The sequence below is a fragment of the Pleurodeles waltl genome, chromosome 5 (assembly GCF_031143425.1).
Source record: "Pleurodeles waltl isolate 20211129_DDA chromosome 5, aPleWal1.hap1.20221129, whole genome shotgun sequence".
Lineage (NCBI taxonomy): Eukaryota > Metazoa > Chordata > Amphibia > Caudata > Salamandridae > Pleurodeles > Pleurodeles waltl.
Genome location: NC_090444.1, coordinates 1,853,618,869 through 1,853,645,544, shown reverse-complemented (window position 1 = coordinate 1,853,645,544; position 26,676 = coordinate 1,853,618,869). Strand labels below are relative to the sequence as shown.

Here is a 26,676-nt window from a genome sequence, read left to right as displayed (position 1 = left end):
AGGGCACATGTGAATCCACAGCACTACATGCCAAGAACAAATGTCTACTGGGTAAGTGACATTTTTCATTCAATGGCTTGTGCAGCTGTAGATACACATGCTTTTCATTGATTGTAAAGCAATCCCTTCCTGAAAATAAGCGGTGGCTAGCCTGTAGGAGTTGGAGTAGTTGAAATACTGTTCTAAGCATTGCCTGTCCAACATTTGCTTGTTGGCGAGATATCACATCCACACAGTAATGTTTAGTAAATGTGTGTGGCGTAGACCATGTGGCTACTTTACATATGTCTGCCATTGGTATATTCCCTAAGAATGCAACTGAAGCCCCTTTTTTCCTAGTGGAATGAGCCTTACGAGTTACTGTTAACTGTCTTTTAGCTTTAAGATCGCAGGTTGGTATACATTTGACTATCCATTGTGCTAATCCGTTTTCTGAGATAGGATTACCTTTGTGAGATTGTTGAAATGCCACAAAGAGTTGCATGGATTCTCTGAAATCTTTTGTTCTGTCTATATAGCACAGGAGAGCTCTTTTAACATGAAGGGTGTGAAGAGCTCTTTTAGCAACTGAATCGGCTGTGGAAAGAAGACTGGCAATTCCACTGACTGATTGATATAAAAAGGTGAAACCAACTTTGGTAGGAATTTTGTGTTTGTCCCAAGAACTATTTTGTTTTTGTGAATTTGAAAGAAAGGTTCCTCTAAAGGCAATGCTTGAATTTCTCTAACTCTCCTTAAAGAACAAATTCCTACTAAAAAAGGAACCTTCCATGGTAAAAACTGAGGAGGACAAGAATGCATGGGGTCAAAAGATGGCCCCATACGTTTGGTGGGTACAATATTATGATTCCACACAGGGGCTGGTGGAGCTCTAGGTGCAATAACCCTTTTAAGACCCTGTATAAAGCCTTTATACCAGGAATCCTAAATTGGGAAGTATGTTGTCTGTTTTGGAGGTAAGCAGCTATTGCTGTTAAATGGATTCTAATAGAGGAATATACAAGGTGTAGCAAATAGCAAACAATATCCTGTACTGAAGCTTTAAGTGGGGTTAATCTTTTTAGGCTGACAATAGTAGACAAAACGCTTCCTTTTAGCCGCATAACACTGTCTAGATGTTTGCGTGCTTCCTTTAGAATATCCATACATTCTGATGGAAGTTGTAAGTAGCCAAGCTCTATGACTTCAGGAGTCAAATCGCCAGGTTGAGTATGCTGGGATTTGGATGTCTGATTTGACCTCTCCTTTGAGTCAACAGTTCTGGTCTGTTTGGTAGTTTGTAATGTGGTACTACAGACAGGTCCAATAGTGTTGTGTACCAATGTGGACGTGCCCACATGGGATCTATGAGTATCATGGTGAGTGAGGTTTGTTTAATCATTTTGATGAGAAATGGAATTAGTGGGAGAGGTGGAAAAGCCTAAGCAAATATTCCTGACCAATTGGTCTATAGCGCCTTGCCTTTGAATTGAGGGCATGGGCACCTTGATGCAAAGCTTTGGCATTTTGCATTTTCTTTTGTGACGAAAAGGTCTATTTCTGCTGTTCCCCACATTTGAAAGTATTGTTGAATCACCTGTAAGTGAATCTCCCTTTCGTGTGTTTGTTGTTCCGTCCTTCTTAAGAGGTTTGCCAGTTGATTGTGTATCCCCGGGATACTGCTAGTAATTCCAAGTGGTTTATGTGATAAGTTTGTTGGATTGAGACCCGTTTCCCCTGCATAGTGAGGCTGTTGAGATGAGCTCCCCAACCTATCAGTAATGCATCTGTTGTGATTGTGATCTGAGGCACCGGGTCCTGAAAGTGCCGCCTTTTGATAGGCTGGTGTAATTCCACCATTGCAGAGAGCGTTGAGTCTGGCGGTCCAACAACACTAGATCCTGAATTTGACCCTGTGCCTGAGACGATTGTTGAGAGAGACATTGCTGTAGTGGTCGCATGTGGAGTCTGGCATTGGGTACTATTGCTATACATGAAGACATCATCCTTAATAGTTTCATCACCAACTTTACTGTATAAGTGTGGTTGTATTGTAGTTGCGATATGAGATTGTGAAATGCTTGAATCCTTACTGGGTTTGGGTATGCTAATGCTCAGTGAGTGTTTAGAATTGCTCCTAAATACGGTTGTATCTGTGATGGCTGCAGGTGAGATTTTTGGTAATTGATGGTGAATCCTAAAGTGTGTAGGATGTTTATGGTGTATTGAGTATGTTGTTGACAAATTTGAAGTGTACTGGCTTTTATAAGCCAGTCATCGAGATATGGGAAGACATGTATGTGTTGTCTACTGAGGAATGCTGCAACCACCGCTAAGCATTTGGTGAACACCCTTAGTGCTGTTGTTACCCCGAATGGTAGCACTTTGAACTGGTAGTGCTCTCCTGCTACAACAAATCTTAGAAACTTTCAATGTTGTGGATTTATGGGAAAGTGAAAATAAGCATCCTTGAGGTCTAATGCTATCATGTAATTCTGTTTTTGTAATAGGGCAATGGCGTCCTGTAGAGTGACCATATGGAAGTGTTCTGACAGTATGTATACATTTAAGGGTCTGAGATCTAAGATTGGCCTGAAAGTGCCATCTTTCTTTGGTATAAGGAAGTATAACGAAGATACTTCGGATCCTTGTTGGGATATATGTACTGTTTCTTTGGCTCCTTTGAGTAGTAGTGATTGTACTTCTTGTTTTAATAGAGTGAGATGCTCATGAGTAAGTCTGTGGGAACGAGGAGGAATGTTTGGTGGAGTGGAAATGAGTTCTAGACAGTAACCATGTTGGATAATGGACAGAACCCACTGATCTGTAGTGATGTTGTGCCATTGTGGATAGTACTTTCCCAGTCTTCCTCCCACAGGAGATGTGTGCTCTGTGGGAATAGTGAGAAAGTCACTGTTTATTTAATTGAGAGGAACCTCTGGAAGGGGAAGGTTTACCTCTTCCTCTATTGTTGGATCCTCTATAGAAGACTCTAAACGATCCTTTAGTGTAGAATTGTGAGGATTGCTTTTGTTGGGAAGTTGATGTTTCTGAGGCAGATGGTTTGAAATCCCCTCTAAAATGTGGTCTATGAAAAGTACCTCTACTGGGTGTGGTATATAACACACCCATTGCTTTGGCTGTTTCAGAATCTTTTTTAAGTTTGTCTACGGTTGTGACAACCTCTGGGCCAAAATGATGCTGTTTGTCAAAGGGCATATTTAACACAGCCTGTTGTGTTTCAGGTTTGAACCCTGAACATCTTCACCAGGCGTGTCTTCTATAAGCACGCTGGTGCTGATTGCTCTGGCTGCTGTATCAGCCGCACCCATAGTGGATCTACTAGCATTATTAGATATTGCTTGCCCTTCAGTTACTATCTGTTGTCCCCTCTTGTGGTGGTCTGGAGGGAGGTTCTGCAAGAGTGCTTCCATCTCATCCCAGTGGGCGCTATCAGACCTAGCCAGAAGAGCCTGCGAGTTGCTATCCTCTGATGATTTGCAGCTTGTGAAGCTTCTCTGTTACCTGCTGCATCTATTTTCGTACTCTCCCTGTCTGGAGGAGGAGCATCTCATGTGGACTGACTGTTGGCCCTTTTTCTTGCTGCACCAACTACAATTGAGTCAGGTGGTAATTGAGTTTTTATAAACACTGGGTCTGAGGATGCAGGTTTATATTTTTTATCTAGTCTAGGAGTGATAATTCTGGCCTTTACCAGTTCCTGGAAAATATCAGAAGCATGTCTGAGCATTCCTGGAAGCATTGGAAGCTGTTGATATTGTTTATGTGTAGACGCTAGTGTCTCGAAAAGGAAATCTTGTTCTATATGATCTGTATGCGTCTGCACATTATGATAGGCAGCAGCTCTGGCTACTACTTGATTGTATGCAGTAGTGTCTTCTGGTGGTGAAGGTCTAGCAGGGTATAAGTATGGATCATTTGCCAGAATGGGATCAGGTTCATATCTATCCCATGGAGCTTTGTCCTGCTGGCCATCACTAAAATCATCACTGGGTGGTGATAATGAGGGTGTGTGTGGTGACAACGGTGCTCAATATGTGTGTGATGGTGGTGGTGTGAAAGGAAGAGCAGGAGAAGGTGGTGGTGAAGGCTGTTTGCGTTGTGTAGCCTCTTCCTGCTCTTTATCCTTGGAGACCTTTTTGATGGAGGTACATCCTTTAAGGTGTCTTTAAAAGTCAATTTCCTCTTAAAGGACATTGGAGGGGATGCAATTATTCTTCCTGTGTCCTTTTGAATGTGCAGTTTTTCACTGTTTAGTGTCCATCACCTCCAAAATAGGTTGTATGTCCAAGGATTCATGGGTAGACGTAGTTTGTTTGCTATTCGTGTCTTTTGACTCAAGGTTTATTTGTGGAGTGCTTTGCTCGAACCGAAAACATTGGCTCCGAAAGTGGTGTAGATTTTTTCAGCTCCGAAGATGCCCCTTCTGATCAGAGTCTGTTTGGTCCATGCCGAATGCACTTTAGTCTTTAATCTCGATGCCAAACCCAAAGGTTGGTCATCCGGACTTACTTTTTGGATCCCGCCATGGCCTGAAGGCAGCGGAGGACCGACAACTAGTGCTGGAGTCTTTTTAAAGATTTTTGTGTGGTGCGATGAGGCAGCTGTACTCATGTACTGCGCTACAGGTATGTAGTGGCTATCATCATCCGAGTGCTGATCGGATTCGGAGTCTTGGATGGAAAATGTTGTCCCTATTTGAACTTCTTCCTGTTGCGTGTTTTCCACCGAAGATATCAAGTGTGTCTCCTGTGGACTTGGACGACATTTCGAGATGATGAGCTTTACGGTCCCAGAGAGTCTTTTTAGATCTAAATGATCTGCAGACGTCACAAGTTTATTCCCGATGATCTGGAGATAAACAGAGATTGCACACTGAATGTTGATCGGTGTATGGGAATTTAGCGTGACACAGAGCACAGAATCGAAACGGAGTTCGTTCTATCAGCCCTTTTAAGGGTGAGAATTCGACCCTGACGGTCTAAATCGGATCGAGTATAGATGGAAAATGTGATTGAAACAATACAGACGATATTATAGAAAGGTAGAAAAAAAGGTCAGAAATACCGAACCGAGATCCACCAGAGTGAGAGGAAACACGTCCGAACCCGACGGTGGAAAGACAACAATCTAACAAAGGACTCAATGCCCATGCGCATTATCACCGAGAGTAGGAGTCACTCAATCTTGTGACTCGAAAAACGTCTTCGAACAAAAACAAGTTGTAACACTCCGAGCCCAACACTAGATGGCAGACTTATGCAAAGCATGTGTATCTACAGCTACATATGCCATTGAACAGATATACATAAGTTATATTACAAAATAATGTATTTAAAGAAACACAAACCTACAATATCCTGCACAACCATTGAAAGAAATAATTAATTGCTTTTGCATGTTGTATAAATAAGTATTTTAAATGAAAACATTTTTTTAAATAGCAATTAGTTAATGAACAAAATACATAATTAATGCATTCAGTAATCTCATTTTATAAACACTTTATTTAAAAGACTTTAAACACAATTCTTCAAAAAACTGTTCAAACTAAATTTAAAACAATATAAAACATTTAAACTATTAAATATAAATTATAACATCTTGCAAAATTAAAACATAAACCAAGTAACCTTTATATATTTTTACAAGACACTACTCACTCAATCCACAAATAAATCCCACAGGCACAATTCAAAGTCAATACATAATTTAAGCAGGTATTAAACACAAAAGTAAAAAATATATTATATTACACGATTAACAAATTACTAGATAAAAGATAATTTAAAAAACACGACCCACATAATCCCCCAATAAACCCAACAACAAAAAGTTACAACTTAATACTTAATTAAAAAAATAATTAAACATTCAAACAAACAACAATTAAAAAAAAGAAATCAAATAAGAAATTCATCAAAAATAATTATTATATCATTTAAAAAACACTATGCACCAAAACCCCAAATAAAACCCAACTGCCCAAAAATATACATATTACAATAAAAATTACAAAACTTTAAAACGTATCGATAACATATTTAAAATACAATACAATAGAACACAATTAAAATAAAACAATATTTAAATAAAGTATCACTTAAAATTCAATATTATAATAAAACACTTCAAAAAATGTACACCTTGGATAGTTTGCTCCATGATATTTTTTTGGTTACGAGGTTTTGAGCACAATATTATGATCAGGCAATATTTCTGAATCAATTATTAGGTGGCACCACCTACACACATACACACACATCCCTTACATACATATAGGGCCTGATTTAGATAATGGTGGACAGGTTACTCTGTCACAACGATAACGGATATCTCATCTGCCGAAATCTAAATCCCATTATTTCTTATGGAATTTAGATTTCGGCGGACGGGATATCTGTCACCCTTGTGACGGAGTAACTCATCCGCCAATATCTAAATCAGGCCAATAGTCTAGACTGCAAACACATGCATAATGTAAGAACACAAAAGCAGATTCCTAAAAATGCTTGCCAACAGCACTGACAGATATGCACAGATCCCTACCCTCCAATCAAACTCATGTTCAAGCACATGTGCATGCAGAGACACACAAACACACACGAGCACCCAGACCCCCATTCACACACATACACAATCTTTCAATCACTGATTTCATCCTTTTGTATCTATGCATTTGAGTGTTGTGACCCCTTAAACATAGGTTGTCTCTGACAGTGTATCTTTGTATGTTTGTGTGGATCTCTGGCAAGGGTGATGTGTGACTGTGTTTATCAGTACTAAAAATTGAAATGGTTATATTTGTTGTAAGAGGTATTTTAAAAACTATCATAAAAGCAGAAATCCTTTGTTGTGCAAATGTTCACACAGAAGCTCACAAGTAGTGCACTCTGGTTCTGCAACTAAATGGGGTGATGTAAATATTAATAATAAAATGCAATTTGGAGTGAACTAAAAGTCCCAGTGAGGGAGTTTTTTAAAGTCCTGGTGCTGACAGAGGGTGGATGGACAAGGGCGGCAAGGGGCCATTGACAAGAGGACACGTTTATGAACAAGTCGCGCAGAGCAGCAAGTCACCCTGCTGGCTCGCTGCATGACAGGCAAAGGGCATGAATGTACTGTGTTTAAAATAATATGGCGCATTCCTGCCTTTTCCCAGCGCTGGTGCACAATGTGCTGTAGTATGCAGCAATGTGGTGCAGGACACATCACACATAGAAAGAGGAAAAAATTAGGAGGAATAAAAGAATTTCTCCTTGTTGCGTCTCACCTGGGGAGGCGTACAGCTTTGGTGCATTCCCAGGTCTACCACTTCTGGTATTTCTGGCAATGACTCAAAATCCATGGGTGTTGCATGGGAACACCCATGCAGCACCCATGGAATGCCTACCTGGGGTAGAGTGACGCAACGCAGCGATGTGTGCTGCGATGCATTACTCTGGGTTTATCAAGCCACTCAGAGCCACGCAAGGTGGTCTTGCGTGGCTTGATAAATCACATTTAGCAGCTGCGTCTCTTTTAAACTCTATTGCATGGTGCAAACGCGACACATCTACTTCATAAATATGGCCCAAGACTTCTTCCCATACCCATGGCTGGCAAGTGCCACACACCGTGGAAATATACTTCTAAAGAATCATCAGTGTTCATGGTTTTGGAAGAAGGACAGGCACAAGGTTTGTCTTCACAGGCACTGGGGTGTTAGAGTTACAACCAGACAACTTAAAAGGGTTTTCAAATATAAGATGCAATGATCATAAATGGCAAATTAATAACCGATGGCACACTTGCTATTATAATACTCTAATTGTAGCTCCTAGCAGTACAAGTGCTGTCTGCTATAGGATGTCAAACACCTCCTCCCGTCTAGAAGCTGTATTCCAGTACTCAGTGAGACACAGTATAACATACAGTGTCTGATAGCCCAGGATCACAGGTCTCAGCCGGTGTGGGCCAGGACTGGCAGGGATCACTGCCTGGATCTGGAAGGTTAATGGGGCGGATTCACAAGAGCACGCAGAATTTCAGAAGTATGTGAAGTATACTGCAGGAGTACTCTTTTGAACCCTCTTACATGCCTTTGTGAGTTAGTCCCCAATCATCCACCCTCCTAATAGTGAAGGTACAAAGATAGAACAATCCTTTTTACTTGTACAAACTGTATATGAATATTCCCTGAATATTTCCATTTTAGATGTTTTGGAGTTAATTAACATAGACATGTAAGTAAGAGTACGTAAAACAGGAGTACTACCTTAAATGTTTGGGACTAGCTCTTACACACTATGCACACCAGAGGGGTTTGTTTCCAGCACATACACATGTACCCTCCCATCATGCATGTCCCACAGGAGGCCTCACCTGAATTCAGCTGTATCTTTGAGACCCACTCCTCCATGAGGGCACAGGTGGGGGCTCTCAAGAGGACCTCGGAGCCGTCTCGCATCCTGGAGATATGGGGTGCAATCACAAGGGGGTGCAAGGTTGTGAAAAAGAGTTGGAGATGAGGATAGAGAAAGCAGAAGTAGATAATTTGGGAAGGAGTGGAGGTACAGCGCAGGAAGGTGAGGGAGGAAGAAAGAGATTGGAGGTGAAATAAAGAGAGGGAGGAGAGGAGGAGATACAGAGAAAAAGGAGGGAGGGAGAGAGTGCCAAAGAGGTGATGTGATGGAGAAGTGATGAAATGGGGAAGTTAAAGACAACAAGAATGAGAAACAGATAAAGATAAAGATAACATGAGAGAGAGAATAAAATAGAGAAACAGAAAGAGGTTGAGGGAAAGAGAAGAGAAAATGAAAAAGAGGAGAGGAAAACAACAAAAGAGAGAAGAAGATGAAGAAAGAAAAGAGAAAAAGAAAGAAATTGAGAAAGAGAGATAGGGAGAGAAAAGCAGAGAGAGAACAGTAAAAAGAGAGACAGCAGGAGAGAGAAACAGATAGAACAGCCAAGAGGAGGAGAATAAAGCAGGAAGGTGGTGGAAGTGAGGAAGAAGAGGTGATGAAAGGAAGGAATGGGTGGGATGAGAGAGGCGGTGACAAGTCAGAATTTGGACACATCAGCTTGGTTCAGCATTTAATGAAAACCAAAGAGTAGTAACAGCGACACTGCCAACTTATCCGTGTGTCTGTCCCTTCCCTGCAAACCGAAGGTCTCTGTCTCTTCTTCTTGGGAATTTAGCAAATCACCAATTACTTTCAGAGGCTGCAGCTCTTGCAAACCTCACTGGAGACAGATGTACTAAAATTCTAGATGATATTGGTTTGTAAAATAGAAAGTGTACTGGCACATGATGTCCCTAATGGACCCCTGTCTAATGCTGGAACCCCTCACCCTCCACTGCATGTACTTCCAAGGACCACCCTCTCTCCACTGCACCTCTCTCTGTCTCCTCCACGGACCACCCTCTCTCCACCGCACCACTTCCTGTCTCCTCCACGGACCACACTCTCTCCACCGCACCACTTCCTGTCTCCTCCATGGACCACCCTCTCTCCACCGCACCTCTCTCTGTCTCCTCCAAGGACCACCCTCTCTCCACTGCACCTCTCTCTGTCTCCTACACGGACCACCCTCTCTCCACTGCACCTCTCTCTGTCTCCTCCACGGACCACCCTCTCTCCACCGCACCTCTCTCTGTCTCCTCCATGGACCACCCTCCCTCCACCGCACCACTTCCTGTCTCCTCCACGGACCACCCTCTCTCCACTGCACCTCTCTCTGTATCCTCCATGGACCACCCTCTCTCCACCGCACCACTTCCTGTCTCCTCCACGGACCACCCTCTCTCCACCGCACCTCGCTCTGTCTCCTCCATGGACAACCCTCTCTCCACTGCACCTCTCTCTGTCTCCTCCATGGACCACCCTCTCTCCACCGCACCACTTCCTGTCTCCTCCACGGACCACCCTCTCTCCACCGCACCTCTCTCTGTCTCTTCCATGGACCACCCTCTCTCCACTGCACCACTTCCTGTCTCCTCCATGGACCACCCTCTCTCCACCGCACCTCTCTCTGTCTCCTCCACGGACCACCCTCTCTCCACCGCACCTCTCTCTGTCTCCTCCATGGACCACCCTCTCTCCACCGCACCACTTCCTGTCTCCTCCATGGACCACACTCTCTCCACCGCACCACTTCCTGTCTCCTCCAAGGACCACCCTCTCTCCACTGCACCTCTCTCTGTCTCCTCAATGGACCACCCTCTCTCCACCGCACCTCTCTCTGTCTCCTCCATGGACCACCCTCTCTCCACTGCACCACTTCCTGTCTCCTCCACGGACCACCCTCTCTCCACTGCACCTCTCTCTGTCTCCTCCATGAACCACCCTCTCTCCACCGCACCTCTCTCTGTCTCCTCCATGGACCACCCTCTCTCCACCGCACCACTTCCTGTCTCCTCCACGGACCACCCTCTCTCCACCGCACCACTTCCTGTCTCCTCCATGGACCACCCTCTCTCCACCGCACCTCTTCATGTCTCCTACACATACCACCCTTTCTCCGATTCACCTCTTCCTATCTCCTCCAAGGACCACCCTCTCTCCACTGCACCACTTCCTGTCTCCTCCATGGACCACCCTCTCTCCACCGCACCACTTCCGGTCTCCTCCATGGACCACCCTCTCTCCACCGCACCACTTCCTGTCTCCTCCATGGACCACCCTCTCTCCACTGCACCTCTTCATGTCTCCTACACATACCACCCTTTCTCCGATTCACCTCTTCCTATCTCCTCCAAGGACCACCCTCTCTCCACTGCACCACTTCCTGTCTCCTCCATGGCCCACACTCTCTTCACTGCACCTCTTCATGTCTCCTACACAGACCACCCTCTGTCCACTCCACCTCTTCCCAGCTCCTTCAAGGACAACCCTCTCTCCACTTCACCTCTTCCCAGCTCCTCCAAGGACAACCTTCTCTCCACTGCACCTCTTCATGTCTCATACACAGACCACCCTCTCTCCACCGCACCTCTTCATGTCTCCTACACATACCCCCCTTTCTCCGATTCACCTCTTCCTATCTCCTCCAAGGACCACCCTCTCTCCACTGCACCACTTCCTGTCTCCTCCATGGACCACCCTCTCTCCACCGCACCACTTCCTGTCTTCTCCATGGACCACCCTCTCTCCACCGCACCACTTCCTGTCTCCTCCATGGACCACCCTCTCTCCACTGCACCTCTTCATGTCTCCTACACAGACCACCCTCTGTCCACTTCACCTCTTCCCAGCTCCTCCAAGGACCACCTTCTCTCCACCGCACCACTTCCTGTCTCCTCCATGGACCACCCTCTCTCCACCGCACCTCTTCATGTCTCCTACACATACCACCCTCTCTCCACCGCACCACTTCCTGTCTCCTCCATGGACCACCCTCTCTCCACCGCACCACTTCCTGTCTCCTCCACGGACCACCCTCTCTCCACTGCACCTCTCTCTGTCTCCTCCATGGACCACCCTCTCTCCACTGCACCACTTCCTGTCTCCTCCATGGACCACCCTCTCTCCACCGCACCTCTTCATGTCTCCTACACATACCACCCTTTCTCCGATTCACCTCTTCCTATCTCCTCCAAGGACCACCCTCTCTCCACTGCACCACTTCCTGTCTCCTCCATGGACCACACTCTCTTCACTGCACCTCTTCATGTCTCCTACACAGACCACCCTCTGTCCACTTCACCTCTTCCCAGCTCCTCCAAGGACCACCCTCTCTCCACTTCACCTCTTCCCAGCTCCTCCAAGGACAACCCTCTCTCCACTGCACCACTTCCTGTCTCCTCCATGGACCACCCTCTCTCCACCGCACCACTTCCTGTCTCCTCCATGGACCACCCTCTCTCCACCGCACCTCTCTCTGTCTCCTCCATGGACCACGCTATCTCCACCGCACCTCTCTCTGTCTCCTCCATGGACCACCCTCTCTCCACCGCACCTCTCTCTGTCTCCTCCATGGACCACCCTCTCTCCACCGCACCACTTCCTGTCTCCTCCATGGACCACACTCTCTCCACTGCACCTCTCTCTGTCTCCTCCATGGACCACCCTCTCTCCACCGCACCTCTCTCTGTCTCCTCCATGGACCACACTCTCTCCACTGCACCTCTCTCTGTCTCCTCCATGGACCACCCTCTCTCCACCGCACCACTTCCTGTCTCCTCCATGGACCACCCTCTCTCCACTGCACCTCTCTCTGTCTCCTCCATGGGCCACACTCTCTTCACTGCACCTCTTCATGTCTCCTACACATACCACCCTTTCTCCGATTCACCTCTTCCTATCTCCTCCAAGGACCACCCTCTCTCCACTGTACCTCTTTCTGTATCCTTCAAGGACCACCCTGTAGGAGGCTGGACTGGCTTGTAGTGAGCACCAAGGGGTACTTGCACCTTGCACCAGGCCCAGTTATCCCTTATTAGTGTATAGGGTGTCTAGCAGCTTAGGCTGATAGATAATGGTAGCTTAGCAGAGCAGCTTAGGCTGAACTAGGAGACGTGTGAAGCTACTACAGTACCACTTAGTGTCATATGCACAATATCATAAGAAAACACAATACACAGTTATACTAAAAATAAAGGTACTTTATTTTTATGACAATATGCCAAAGTATCTTAGAGTGTACCCTCAGTGAGAGGATAGGAAATATACACAAGATATATAAACACAATAGCAAAAATATGCAGTATAGTCTTAGAAAACAGTGCAAACAATGTATAGTTACAATAGGATGCAATGGGGAAACATAGGGATAGGGGCAACACAAACCATATACTCCAAAAGTGGAATGCGAACCACGAATGGACTCCAAACCTATGTGACCTTGTAGAGGGTCGCTGGGACTATTAGAAAATAGTGAGAGTTAGAAAAATAACCCTCCCCAAGACCCTGAAAAGTGAGTGCAAAGTGCACTAAAGTTCCCCTAAGGACAAAATAGTAGTGTTAGAGGAATAATGCAGGAAAGACACAAACCAGCAATGCAACAACTGTGGATTTCCAATCTAGGGTACCTGTGGAACAAGGGGACCAAGTCCAAAAGTCACAAGCAAGTAGGAGATGGGCAGATGCCCAGGAAATGCCAGCTGCGGGTCCAAAGAAGCTTCGACTGGACAGAAGAAGCTGAGGTTTCTGCAGAAACGAAAAGGGCTAGAGACTTCCCCTTTGGTGGACGGATCCCGCTCGCCTTGGAGAGTCGTGCAGAAGTGTTTTCCCACCGGAAGGACGCCAACAAGCCTTGCTACATGCAAATCGTGCGTTTGGCGTTTTTGGACGCTGCTGGGGCCCAGGAGGGACCAGGAGGTCGCAAATTGGACCTGAAGAGAGAGGGGACGTCGAGCAAGACAAAGAGCCCTCACTGAAGCAGGTAGCACCCGGAGAAGTGCCAGATACAGGCACAACGAAGATGCGTGAAACGGTGCTCGCCGAAGTTGCACAAAGGAGTCCCACGTCGCCGGAGACCAACTTAGAAAGTCGTGCAATGCAGGTTAGAGTGCCGTGGACCCAGGCTTGGCTGTGCACAAAGGATTTCCGCCGGAAGTGCACAGGGGCCGGAGTAGCTGCAAAGTCGCGGTTCCCAGCAATGTAGCCCAGCGAGGTGAGGCAAGGACTTACCTCCACCAAACTTGGGCTGAAGAGTCACTGGACTGTGGGGGTCACTTGGACAGAGTCGCTGGATTCGAGGGACCTCGCTCGTCGTGCTGAGAGGAGACCCAAGGGACCGGTAATGCAGCTTTTTGGTGCCTGCGGTTGCAGGGGGAAGATTCCGTCGACCCACGGGAGATTTCTTCGGAGCTTCTGGTGCAGAGAGGAGGCAGGCTACCCCCACAGCATGCACAAGCAGGAAAACAGTCGAGAAGGCGGCAGGATCAGCGTTACAGAGTTGCAGTAGTCGTCTTTGCTACTATGTTGCAGGTTTGCAGGCTTCCAGCGCGGTCAGCGGTCGATTCCTTATCAGAAGGTGAAGAGAGAGATGCAGAGGAACTCGGCTGAGCTCATGCATTCGTTATCTAAAGTTTCCCCAGAGACAGAGACCCTAAATAGCCAGAAAAGAGGGTTTGGCTACCTAGGAGAGAGGATAGGCTACTAACACCTGAAGGAGCCTATCAGCAGGAGTCTCTGACGTCACCTGGTGGCACTGGCCACTCAGAGCAGTCCAGTGTGCCAGCAGCACCTCTGTTTCCAAGATGGCAGAGGTCTGGAGCACACTGGAGGAGCTCTGGACACCTCCCAGGGGAGGTGCAGGTCAGGGGAGTGGTCACTCCCCTTTCCTTTGTCCAGTTTCGCGCCAGAGCAGGGGCTAAGGGGTCCCTGAACCGGTGTAGACTGGCTTATGCAGAATTGGGCACATCTGTGCCCAAGAAAGCATTTCCAGAGGCTGGGGGAGGCTACTCCTCCCCTGCCTTCACACCATTTTCCAAAGGGAGAGGGTGTCACACCCTCTCTCAGAGGAAGTTCTTTGTTCTGCCATCCTGGGCCAGGCCTGGCTGGACCCCAGGAGGGCAGATGCCTGTCTGAGGGGTTGGCAGCAGCAGCAGCTGCAGTGAAACCCCAGGAAGGGCAGTTTGGCAGTACCAGGGTCTGTGCTACAGACCACTGGGATCATGGAATTGTACCAACAATGCCAGGATGGCATAGAGGGGGCAATTCCATGATCCTAGACATGTTACATGGCCATATTCGGAGTTACCATGGTGAAGCTACACATAGGTAGTGACCTATATGTAGTGCACGCGTGTAATGGTGTCCCCGCACTCACAAAGTTCAGGGAATTGGCTCTGAACAATGTGGGGGCACCTTGGCTAGTGCCAGGGTGCCCTCACACTAAGTAACTTTGCACCTAACCTTTACCAGGTAAAGGTTAGACATATAGGTGACTTATAAGTTACTTAAGTGCAGTGTAAAATGGCTGTGAAATAACGTGGACGTTATTTCACTCAGGCTGCAGTGGCAGGCCTGTGTAAGAATTGTCAGAGCTCCCTATGGGTGGCAAAAGAAATGCTGCAGCCCATAGGGATCTCCTGGAACCCCAATACCCTGGGTACCTCAGTACCATATACTAGGGAATTATAAGGGTGTTCCAGTAAGCCAATGTAAATTGGTAAAAATGGTCACTAGCCTGTCAGTGACAATTTGGAAAGAAATGAGAGAGCATAACCACTGAGGTTCTGATTAGCAGAGCTTCAGTGAGACAGTTAGTCACTACACAGGTAACACATTCAGGCACACTTATGAGCACTGGGGCCCTGGGTTACCAGGGTCCCAGTGACACATACAACTAAAACAACATATATACAGTGAAAAATGGGGGTAACATGCCAGGCAAGATGGTACTTTCCTACACAACCCCCCCCCAAACGAAGGACAATAAGACTAGCCATGACCTGATGAGTCTTCATTGTCTAAGTGGAAATATCTGGAGAGTCCATCTGCATTGGAGTGGCTACTCCCAGGTCTATGTTCCACTGTATAGTCCATTCCCTGTAGGGATATGGACCACCTCAACAATTTAGGATTTTCACCTTTCATTTGTTTTAGCCAAAGTAGAGGTTTGTGGTCTGTCTGAACAATGAAGTGAGTGCCAAACAGGTATGGCCTCAACTTCTTCAGAGCCCAGACCACAGCAAAGGCCTCCCTCTCAATGGCAGACCAACGCTTTTCTCTAGGGGTCAACCTCCTACTAATAAAAGCAACAGGTTGATCCTGGCCCTCAGAATTAAGTTGTGATAGGACTGCCCCTACTCCTAATTCAGATGCATCAGTTTGGACATAGAATTTTTTAGAGTAACAAGGGCTTTTCAGGACAGGTGCAGAGCACATGGCCTGCTTCAGCTCCTCAAAAGCTTTCTGACAGTTTGCTGTCCATAATACCTTTTTAGGCATTTTCTTGGATGTGAGGTCATTAAGAGGGGCTGCAATGGAGCCATAGTTCTTAATGAACCTCCTGTAATACCCAGTGAGGCCTAGGAAGGCTCTCACCTGAGTCTGAGTGGTAGGGGGAACCCAATCAATAATAGTTTGGATTTTCCCCTGAAGTGGTGCAATCTGTTCCCCACCAACAAGGTGTCCCAGATAAACCACCTTACCCTGCCCTATCTGGCACTTTGAAGCCTTGATAGTGAGGCCTGCCTTTTGCAGAGCCTCCAAAACTTTCCATAGGTGGACCAGGTGATCATCCCAGCTGGAGCTAAAGACAGCTATATCATCCAAATATGCTGCACTGAAAGCTTCCAGCCCTTGCAGGACTGTGTTCACCAACCTCTGAAAAGTGGCAGGTGCATTTTTCAAACCAAAAGGCATTACAGTAAACTGGTAATGTCCTCCAATGGTAGAAAATGCAGTCTTAGGTTTAGCATCTTCTGACAATTTGATCTGCCAATACCCTGCAGTCAAATCAAAAGTGCTTAGATACTTGGCAGATGCCAGTGTATCTATAAGCTCATCTGCCCTGGGTATAGGGTGAGCATCAGTTTTGGTTACTAAGTTGAGACCTCTATAGTCTACACAAAACCGCATTTCCTTCTTTCCATCTTTAGAATTGGGTTTTGGTACCAGTACCACAGGAGAAGCCCATGGACTGTCAGAGTGCTCAACCACTCCTAGTTCCAACATTTTCTGAACTTCTTGCTTTATGCAGTCCCTGACATGGTCAGGCTGCCTATAGATCTTACTTTTGACAGGTAAACTGTTTCCAGTATCTATAGTGTGCTCACACCAAGAAGTGGTGCCTGGCACAGTGGAGAAGAGTTCTGAAAATTGTCCTAGGAGGTTTATGCAATTGTCTTTCTGCTCAGCAGTAAGACAATCAGCCAAAACTACACCTTCCACAAGAGCATCTTGATCTGTGGAAGAGAAGAGATCAGGTAGAGGATCACTGTCTTCTTCCTGTCCCTCATCTGTTGCCATGAGCAGGGTGAGATCAGCCCTGTCATAGTAGGGTTTCAGGCAGTTGACATGGAGCACCCTAAGGGGACTCCTGGCAGTGCCTAAGTCAACCAAGTAGGTGACTTCACCCTTCTTTTCAACAATTGTGTGGGGACCACTCCATTTATCTTGGAGTGCTCTTGGGGCCACAGGCTCCAAGACCCACACTTTCTGCCCTGGTTGGTACTGAACCAAAACAGCCTTCTGGTCATGCCATTGCTTCTGGAGCTCTTGGCTGGCCTGAAGGTTTTTACTGGCCTTTTTCATGTATTCAGCCATCCTTGATCTGAGGCCAAATACATAATCCACAATATCCTGCTTAGGAGCTTTTAAAGGTTGTTCCAAACCCTCCTTTACAAGTGTGAGTGGACCCCTAACAGGGTGTCCAAAAAGAAGTTCAAAGGGGCTGAAGCCCACTCCTTTCTGGGGTACCTCCCTGTAGGCAAAAAGGAGGCATGGTAGAAGGATATCCCATCTCCTGCGGAGTTTTTCAGGGAGACCCATAATCATGCCTTTGAGAGTTTTATTAAATCTCTCCACCAGTCCATTTGTTTGTGGATGATAGGGTGTTGTGAACTTGTAAGTTACACCACACTCCTTCCACATGGCCTTTAAGTATGCAGACATGAAATTGCTTCCTCTGTCTGATACTACTTCCTTTGGGAAGCCCACCCTGGAAAATATTCCCAGGAGGGCCTTTGCCACTGCAGGAGCTGTAGTGGTCCTTAAAGGAATAGCTTCAGGATATCTTGTGGCATGGTCCACTACCACCAAGATAAACCTATTGCCTGAAGCAGTAGGAGGGTCAAGGGGGCCAACTATGTCAACCCCTACCCTTTCAAAGGGAACCCCAACCACAGGCAGTGGGATAAGGGGTGCCTTTGGGGTGCCACCTGTCTTGCCACTGGCTTGACAGGTTTCACAGGACTTACAAAATTCCTTTGTGTCCTCAGACATCCTAGGCCAATGAAACAATGGTACCAATCTGTCCCAAGTTTTCATTTGACCCAGGTGCCCAGCTAAGGGAATGTCATGTGCCAGTGTTAGGAGGAACTTCCTGTACTCCTGAGGAATCACTAATCTCCTGGCAGCTCCAGGTTTAGGATCCCTATGCTCAGTGTACAAGAGGTTGTCCTCCCAGTAAACTCTGTGAGAGTCACTGACATCCCCATTAGCCTGTTTGACAGCTTGCTGTCTGAGACCCTCTAATGTGGGACAGGTTTGCTGTGCCACACTCAGCTCCTCCCTGGCAGGCCCCCCTTCACCCAAAAGTTCAGCAGTGTCTGCTTCCAGCTCCTCTGGTGTAGGTTCTGCACAGGGAGGGAATTCTTCTTCCTCAGAAGTAGAATCCACTGTAGAGGGAGGGATAGTAGGAAGTGGTTTGCTTCTACTAGCCCTAGCTTTAGGGAGCACTTGGTCCATTGTTCCAGGATCCAAGCTTCCCTGTCCTTTTTGCTTTTTGGCCTGAGCCCTTGTCAAAGCAAAAATATGCCCTGGGATGCCCAGCATTGCTGCATGGGCCTCCAACTCCACATCTGACCAAGCTGATGTCTCCAAATCATTCCCTAATAGACAGTCTACAGGTAAATCTGAAGCTACCACAACTTTCTTTGGACCAGTTACCCCCCCCCAGTTGAGATTTACAACAGCCATGGGGTGGCTTTGTGTTATGTTGTGAGCATCGGTTACTTGGTACTGGTGTCCAAGTATGTGTTGTTCAGGGTGCACCAGTTTCTCAATCACCATTGTGACACTGGCACCTGTGTCCCTGTAGGCCTGGACCTCAACACCATTTATTAGGGTTAGTTGCTTGTACTTCTCCAAGTTATGGGGGCAAGCAACCAAAGTGGCTAAATCAATAGCCCCTTCAGAGACTAAAGTAGCCTCTGTGGTCTCCCTAATCAGACCAACCCCAACTAAATTACCAAAAGTGAGCCCAGCTACTCCCTTGGATTGGCTATTAGTAGGTTTGCTCCCACCACCACTGCTATTAGTAGGGACACTAGGTGTAGCAGTAGGGGTTGTAGTGGTAGGAGCTGTGGTGCCTTTCTTTGGACAACTGAGATCTGTTGTCCAATGGCCTTTTATTATACATAAATAGCACCATGGTTTCTTTTCCTTGTTCTGATTAAAGGAGGATTTGGACCCACCACCCCCACCAGAGTGTTTTTGTGGGCCTGATGAAGACTCATTTTTAGATTTGTCCCCACCCTTGTCAGAAGACTTACCATCCTTCTTTTTGTTGCCATCTGTGTCACCCCCTGTATGAACTTTTCTGTTCACTCTTGTTCTGACCCATTTGTCTGCCTTCTTTCCCAATTCTTGGGGAGAGGTCAGATCAGAGTCCACCAAGTACTGGTGCAACAAATCAGACACACAATTATTAAGAATATGCTCTCTCAGGATCAAGTTATACAGGCTGTCATAATCAGTAACTTTACTGCCATGTAACCACCCCTCCAAGGCCTTCACTGCCTGGTCAATGAAATCAACCCAGTCTTGTGAAGACTCCTTTTTGGTCTCTCTGAACTTTATCCTGTACTGTTCAGTGGTTAAGCCATAACCATCCAGGAGTGCATTCTTAAGAACTTGGAAATTATTAGCATCATTTTCTTTCACAGTAAGGAGCCTATCCCTACCTTTTCCACTAAATGATAGCCATAGGATAGCAGCCCACTGCCTTTGAGGGACATCCTGTACAACACAGGCCCTCTCAAGTGCAGCAAACCACTTGTTAATGTCATCCCCCTCCTTATAAGGGGGAACTATCTTGTGCAGATTCCTGGAATCATGCTCTTTTGCAGGATGACTATGGGGAATACTGCTGCTGCCACCATGGGTATCTAAACCCAACTTCTGTCTTTCCTTCTCTAATTCAAAAGACTGTCTATCCAAATCCAGCTGTTGCTTTTTAAGCTTCTAAGGTTTGTTCCACCCTCAACTTATTGAGTTCCCTCTCTAACATTCTGTCATCAGGGTTGGTGGGAGGGACATTTCTAGAAACAGAGCTATGATGGGAATGAACAGAAGGAGACCTGTCCCTTACAGAAGCCAACTTAACAGCTTGGTTTACAGAAACATTACTACCAGTATGGTGAGAATAAATGCTTTTGCTATGATGTGAGACAACACTATTTCTATGGTGTGGCTCATCATCATTACCATCTATGCTAGATTGTCTAGTAATGGGCAGGCTAGGAAGTTTCTTTCCTGAATCTTTTCCTGGGGGAGTCCCTGAATCTGATTGGGAACTATTAGGTACTTTTTCAACAGATGGGGCACCTATGGCCTTATCCTGTTCTCTAAGCATGTTAATTAACAGTTCCAAGGCAGGATTCTTCCCTACACTCAAACCTCTCTCTATACAGAGACTCCTTGCTCTTTTCCAGCTAAGGTTGTCATATGCAAGTTTGGACAGATCAACACTTTGGCCTGTGCCAGACATTTTTTAGAGAGAGTTAAAGTGATAGAGAAAGAGACAAAAGTTTTCAGAACTTTTTGGAAAGACAGAAAAAAACTTTTTAAGCTTTTAAGAACTTTTTGAAAGTTTAGAAGTACTTTTCAGCACTTAGAAAAGAGTGAAAAGAGGAAATGCAAAACTTTTTGGCTATGTGTATATACACTGACCTTGTTTTGTATATTTTTCTCTTATGAAAAGTACAATGACAAGAGTGGTAAGTAGTCTCAAGCACTTATCCCACCACTGCACAACCAATGTAGGAGGCTGGACTGGCTTGTAGTGAGCACCAAGGGGTACTTGCACCTTGCACCAGGCCCAGTTATCCCTTATTAGTGTATAGGGTGTCTAGCAGCTTAGGCTGATAGATAATGGTAGCTTAGCAGAGCAGCTTAGGCTGAACTAGGAGACGTGTGAAGCTACTACAGTACCACTTAGTGTCATATGCACAATATCATAAGAAAACACAGTACACAGTTATACTAAAAATAAAGGTACTTTATTTTTATGACAATATGCCAAAGTATCTTAGAGTGTACCCTCAGTGAGAGGATAGGAAATATACAGAAGATATATATACACAATAGCAAAAATATGCAGTATAGTCTTAGAAAACAGTGCAAACAATGTATAGTTACAAAAGGATGCAATGGGGAAACATAGGGATAGGGGCAACACAAACCATATACTCCAAAAGTGGAATGCGAACCACGAATGGACTCCAAACCTATGTGACCTTGTAGAGGGTCGCTGGGACTATTAGAAAATAGTGAGAGTTAGAAAAATAACCCTCCCCAAGACCCTGAAAAGTGAGTGCAAAGTGCACTAAAGTTCCCCTAAGGACAAAATAGTCGTGTTAGAGGAATAATGCAGGAAAGACACAAACCAGCAATGCAACAACTGTGGATTTCCAATCTAGGGTACCTGTGGAACAAGGGGACCAAGTCCAAAAGTCACAAGCAAGTAGGAGATGGGCAGATGCCCAGGAAATGCCAGCTGCGGGTGCAAAGAAGCTTCAACTGGACAGAAGAAGCTGAGGTTTCTGCAGGAACAAAAAGGGCTAGAGACTTCCTCTTTGGTGGACGGATCCCTCTCGCCTTGGAGAGTCGTGCAGAAGTGTTTTCCCGCCGGAAGGACGCCAACAAGCCTTGCTACACGCAAATCGTGCGTTTGGCATTTTTGGACGCTGCTGGGGCCCAGGAGAGACCAGGAGGTCGCAAATTGGACCTGAAGAGAGAGGTGACGTCGAGCAAGACAAAGAGCCCTCACTGAAGCAGGTAGCACCCGGAGAAGTGCCAGAAACAGGCACTACGAGGATGCGTGAAACGGTGCTCGCCGAAGTTGCACAAAGGAGTCCCACGTCGCCGGAGACCAACTTAGAAAGTCGTGCAATGCAGGTTAGAGTGCCGTGGACCCAGGCTTGGCTGTGCACAAAGGATTTCCACCGGAAGTGCACAGGGGCCGGAGTAGCTGCAAAGTCGCGGTTCCCAGCAATGCAGCCCAGCGAGGTGAGGCAAGGACTTACCTCCACCAAACTTGGGCTGAAGAGTCACTGGACTGTGGGGGTCACTTGGACAGAGTCGCTGGATTCGAGGGACCTCGCTCGTCGTGCTGAGAGGAGACCCAAGGGACCGGTAATGCAGCTTTTTGGTGCCTGCGGTTGCAGGGGGAAGATTCCGTCGACCCACGGGAGATTTCTTCGGAGCTTCTGGTGCAGAGAGGAGGCAGGCTACCCCCACAGCATGCACAAGCAGGAAAACAGTCGAGAAGGCGGCAGGATCAGCGTTACAGAGTTGCAGTAGTCGTCTTTGCTACTATGTTGCAGGTTTGCAGGCTTCCAGCGCGGTCAGCGGTCGATTCCTTATCAGAAGGTGAAGAGAGAGATGCAGAGGAACTCGGCTGAGCTCATGCATTCGTTATCTAAAGTTTCCCCAGAGACAGAGACCCTAAATAGCCGGAAAAGAGGGTTTGGCTACCTAGGAGAGAGGATAGGCTACTAACACCTGAAGGAGCCTATCAGCAGGAGTCTCTGACGTCACCTGGTGGCACTGGCCACTCAGAGCAGTCCAGTGTGCCAGCAGCACCTCTGTTTCCAAGATGGCAGAGGTCTGGAGCACACTGGAGGAGCTCTGGACACCTCCCAGGGGAGGTGCAGGTCAGGGGAGTGGTCACTCCCCTTTCCTTTGTCCAGTTTCGCGCCAGAGCAGGGGCTAAGGGGTCCCTGAACCGGTGTAGACTGGCTTATGCAGAATTGGGCACATCTGTGCCCAAGAAAGCATTTCCAGAGGCTGGGGGAGGCTACTCCTCCCCTGCCTTCACACCATTTTCCAAAGGGAGAGGGTGTCACACCCTCTCTCAGAGGAAGTTCTTTGTTCTGCCATCCTGGGCCAGGCCTGGCTGGACCCCAGGAGGGCAGATGCCTGTCTGAGGGGTTGGCAGCAGCAGCAGCTGCAGTGAAACCCCAGGAAGGGCAGTTTGGCAGTACCAGGGTCTGTGCTACAGACCACTGGGATCATGGAATTGTACCAACAATGCCAGGATGGCATAGAGGGGGCAATTCCATGATCCTAGACATGTTACATGGCCATATTCGGAGTTACCATGGTGAAGCTACACATAGGTAGTGACCTATATGTAGTGCACGCGTGTAATGGTGTCCCCGCACTCACAAAGTTCAGGGAATTGGCTCTGAACAATGTGGGGGCACCTTGGCTAGTGCCAGGGTGCCCTCACACTAAGTAACTTTGCACCTAACCTTTACCAGGTAAAGGTTAGACATATAGGTGACTTATAAGTTACTTAGGTGCAGTGTAAAATGGCTGTGAAATAACGTGGACGTTATTTCACTCAGGCTGCAGTGGCAGGCCTGTGTAAGAATTGTCAGAGCTCCCTATGGGTGGCAAAAGAAATGCTGCAGCCCATAGGGATCTCCTGGAACCCCAATACCCTGGGTACCTCAGTACCATATACTAGGGAATTATAAGGGTGTTCCAGTAAGCCAATGTAAATTGGTAAAAATGGTCACTAGCCTGTCAGTGACAATTTGGAAAGAAATGAGAGAGCATAACCACTGAGGTTCTGATTAGCAGAGCTTCAGTGAGACAGTTAGTCACTACACAGGTAACACATTCAGGCACACTTATGAGCACTGGGGCCCTGGGTTACCAGGGTCCCAGTGACACATACAACTAAAACAACATATATACAGTGAAAAATGGGGGTAACATGCCAGGCAAGATGGTACTTTCCTACACACCCTCTCTCCGCCTCACGACTTCTCGTCTCCTCCATGGACCACACTCTCTTCACTGCACCTCTTCATGTCTCCTACACAGACCACCCTCTGTCCACTTCACCTCTTCCCAGCTCCTCCAAGGACCACCCTCTCTCCACTTCACCTCTTCCCAGCTCCTCCAAGGACAACCTTCTCTCCACTGCACCTCTTCATGTCTCATACACAGACCACCCTCTCTCCACTGCACCTCTTCCTGTCTCCTCCATGGACCACCTTCTCTTCAGTACACCTCTTTCAGTCTCCTCCAAGGACTACCTTCTGCCCACTGCACCACCTCCTCCTGTCTCCTCCATGGACCACCCTCTCTCCACTGTACCTCTTCCTGTCTCCTCCATGGACCACCATCTTTCCACTGAACCTCTTCCCATCTCCTCCAAGAACCACTCTCTCTCCATTGCACCGCTTCCTGTCTCCTCCCTTGATCACCCTCTCGCCACTGCATGAAACCCTCCCACTCTGTTACTTTCAACCTGTACTACTCCGTAAACTGGGGCTCTCTGGGTCCTATCTTTGACCATATATGTAGGAAAACCACCTTTTCTCTGCATTTACCCTACATTTTTCATCTTTTACTGTATCCTATATGCCTGCTGGCATTGAACTCTGTACTTTACTCCTGCTAACCCGTAGGAAAGTGCCTGTGCTCCCCTTTAAACATGGTCAAATTGGCATATTCCTAATCGGTACATTTAACTTTCCTATAAACCCTGGTATACGGTCCAAAATGTACCCAGGGACTGTAAGTTAAATTGCACTAGTAGACTGCACACCTGTTGTGTCAGTGCAAACATAGATTCAGGCATACTAGTGTAGCCTGAATGTAGCAGAATAAAAACTGTCATTTGACCTGTCAAAATAAACCATTTTGACAAGTAAAAACCTAACTTTCAAATATTAATAGGTCACCCCTATGTAGGCCTTGTAGCCATCTAGACAGGGTACAAGGTATTTAAAAGCAATGTAGAAATGTAATGTTGCTATGTCCTTCCAGTGACTAGCACCCAAAAGCTATTTTGAGTGTGGCAGGTCTGGCTGTCCTGTGGATGAAACCCGAGCACAGATTAAAATCCTAATACTGTATCCTGGGAATGGGAACAAATTCAATGGTGACATCAGATTTTTAATAAATATTAAGTAAAAGTAACTTTGGAAATGTATCTTTTCCCTGCCTGAAGTTCCTGGAAGCTAATTTGGATTGGCTGTCAAACTTTTCCCAGACATTAATTAGACTTGAATAGGAGTAAATAGGTATGAAATGTCTTCTAGGAAACAAACAATAGGCTGACCTGAATCGCCAGATGACTCCCCTGACCTGCACCGAGTATGTAGGGCAGGAGCTGTGGGCCTCCTTTTTAACACTGCAGTGTCAAATCCCTGTCTGATTGTCAAATCCTGCTTGACAGGCCTGCATGGTTTACATATACCTCTTGGGCACAACTGAAAGGGGAGAGAACAGAATACCAAGACAATTCCTGTGGATCCACTGTCTGGTTGCTGAAGTGCTCTGTTTTCATTCTACCAGAAATCTGTCTCTGGGTTTGTTGTGGGTACGGTACCTGTTCTAAACTGTATTTTATTGTTAGATGTGGTCTTTACAACAGGATTACTCCTCATAGACACCCCAGCCATCATAGCACAAGTTTAGGGTGGCTGCAGACTTACACCATCTTGAAAATGCTCTGATACATTGCATTTTACGCATGCTTGCAGTAAGCCGAAACAGACAAACAGGAACTACGGAAAACTGTGTTAGGGTTGGCTCTGGTAACTTTTACCCAATTGGTTAACAAGGGGCCGTGATCCATCACTTAAAGGACTAAAATCAGAAGGACAAATCTTTGACTGGGACAAACCTGGCTGGTGTATCCGACCCACCGTCCATCGCAGTCTGCCTCAAATTGTGCCTATGTTACAGTGTATGGTGATCACTGACTATTATTAGTGCTTTGGGCTTTTTGGCACTATTTCCCTTTACAACTTTAAAAATTCATATCTCCAGTTTTCCTTATTGATTTTTTTTTCATTTTGTTGTCATTTTATTACATGTTACTCTATTTCTCTAAATCAGTTTGGGATTTTTATTGTCTTGAATTATGACTTTATTACTGTTTTGGTACTGCATAAATACTTTGCACTCTGCTCTAAGTTAAGTGTCTGCCCTGTGCCATAGTATCTGGGGGTTGAGTTCAGGTTAATTTAGTGACTTTGAGGGTTTTCCCCCGACAAAGGTTAAACTTGTTGAAAACTCCTTGAGGTGGGTAGTCATCCACGCCAACTACTAACAATCCAATATTTTACAATCTATCTCTGCACACCGACCCCCTTCTTCTCCAGTATATGTGCACCTCTTTTTGTTCCGTGCACCCCTGCCCTCCTGCTCAGTACTCTTGGCCTCGCATAGGGCGTTGCATGAACCCCTCTGACAAATTCAGGGCCCCTCACCTGCTCCTGCCTGGACCCCTCCGTATAATCCTGGAGCATTCCCTCACCACGGCCTGCATTCTTCTCCAATAGTGCCCCCTCCACCAGCATGCACCCTCACCCTGAGAGGTAAGAAGATAACTCACTGTAGCCGGAAGCAGTTGCTCCTTTTGGTATACTCTGTGTCCAGGGAGCAGAGTGCCCCCGCCAACTTCAGTGGTACAGCCCCGGTGGAGCTCTGTGGGGGAGAAGGAAAGAGAGGGTTAAACCATTGCCAGGGGCCTGAGGGGCAATCTCTGCAATGACTGTCCTCTGTTGAAAGAGAGTCATGTCTGCACTTGTGCATTCCTAAGGGAGAGGGGCGGATACATGTGCACTCCTAAGGGAGAGGGGCGGATACATGTACTTTAATAAAGATCAGGCATGGGTACACATATGCATTTCAAAAGGAAAGGGGAGGATACACGTGCATTACTAAGGAAGAGGGGTGGATATATGTGCATTCCTAAGGGAGAGGGGTGGATACCTGTGCATTCCTAAGGGAGGGGGAGGATACATGTGCACTCCTAAGGGAGAGGGGA

At 46.6% G+C, this 26,676-nt stretch overlaps 1 protein-coding gene across 2 annotated transcripts in view; it reads right to left on the bottom strand.

Annotated features, from left to right (window-relative positions):
- LOC138296871 (uncharacterized) overlaps window positions 1-26,676 on the bottom strand; it is a 246,381-nt gene that overhangs the window by 20,510 nt on the left and 199,195 nt on the right. For both annotated transcript variants that reach the window (XM_069236360.1, XM_069236361.1), the window contains 2 exons: window positions 26,242-26,333; window positions 8,365-8,450 (listed from right to left, as the gene is read on the bottom strand). In XM_069236360.1, coding sequence (XP_069092461.1) covers window positions 8,365-8,450; window positions 26,242-26,333 — 178 coding nt within the window. The remainder of the gene's footprint in view (window positions 1-8,364; window positions 8,451-26,241; window positions 26,334-26,676) is intronic.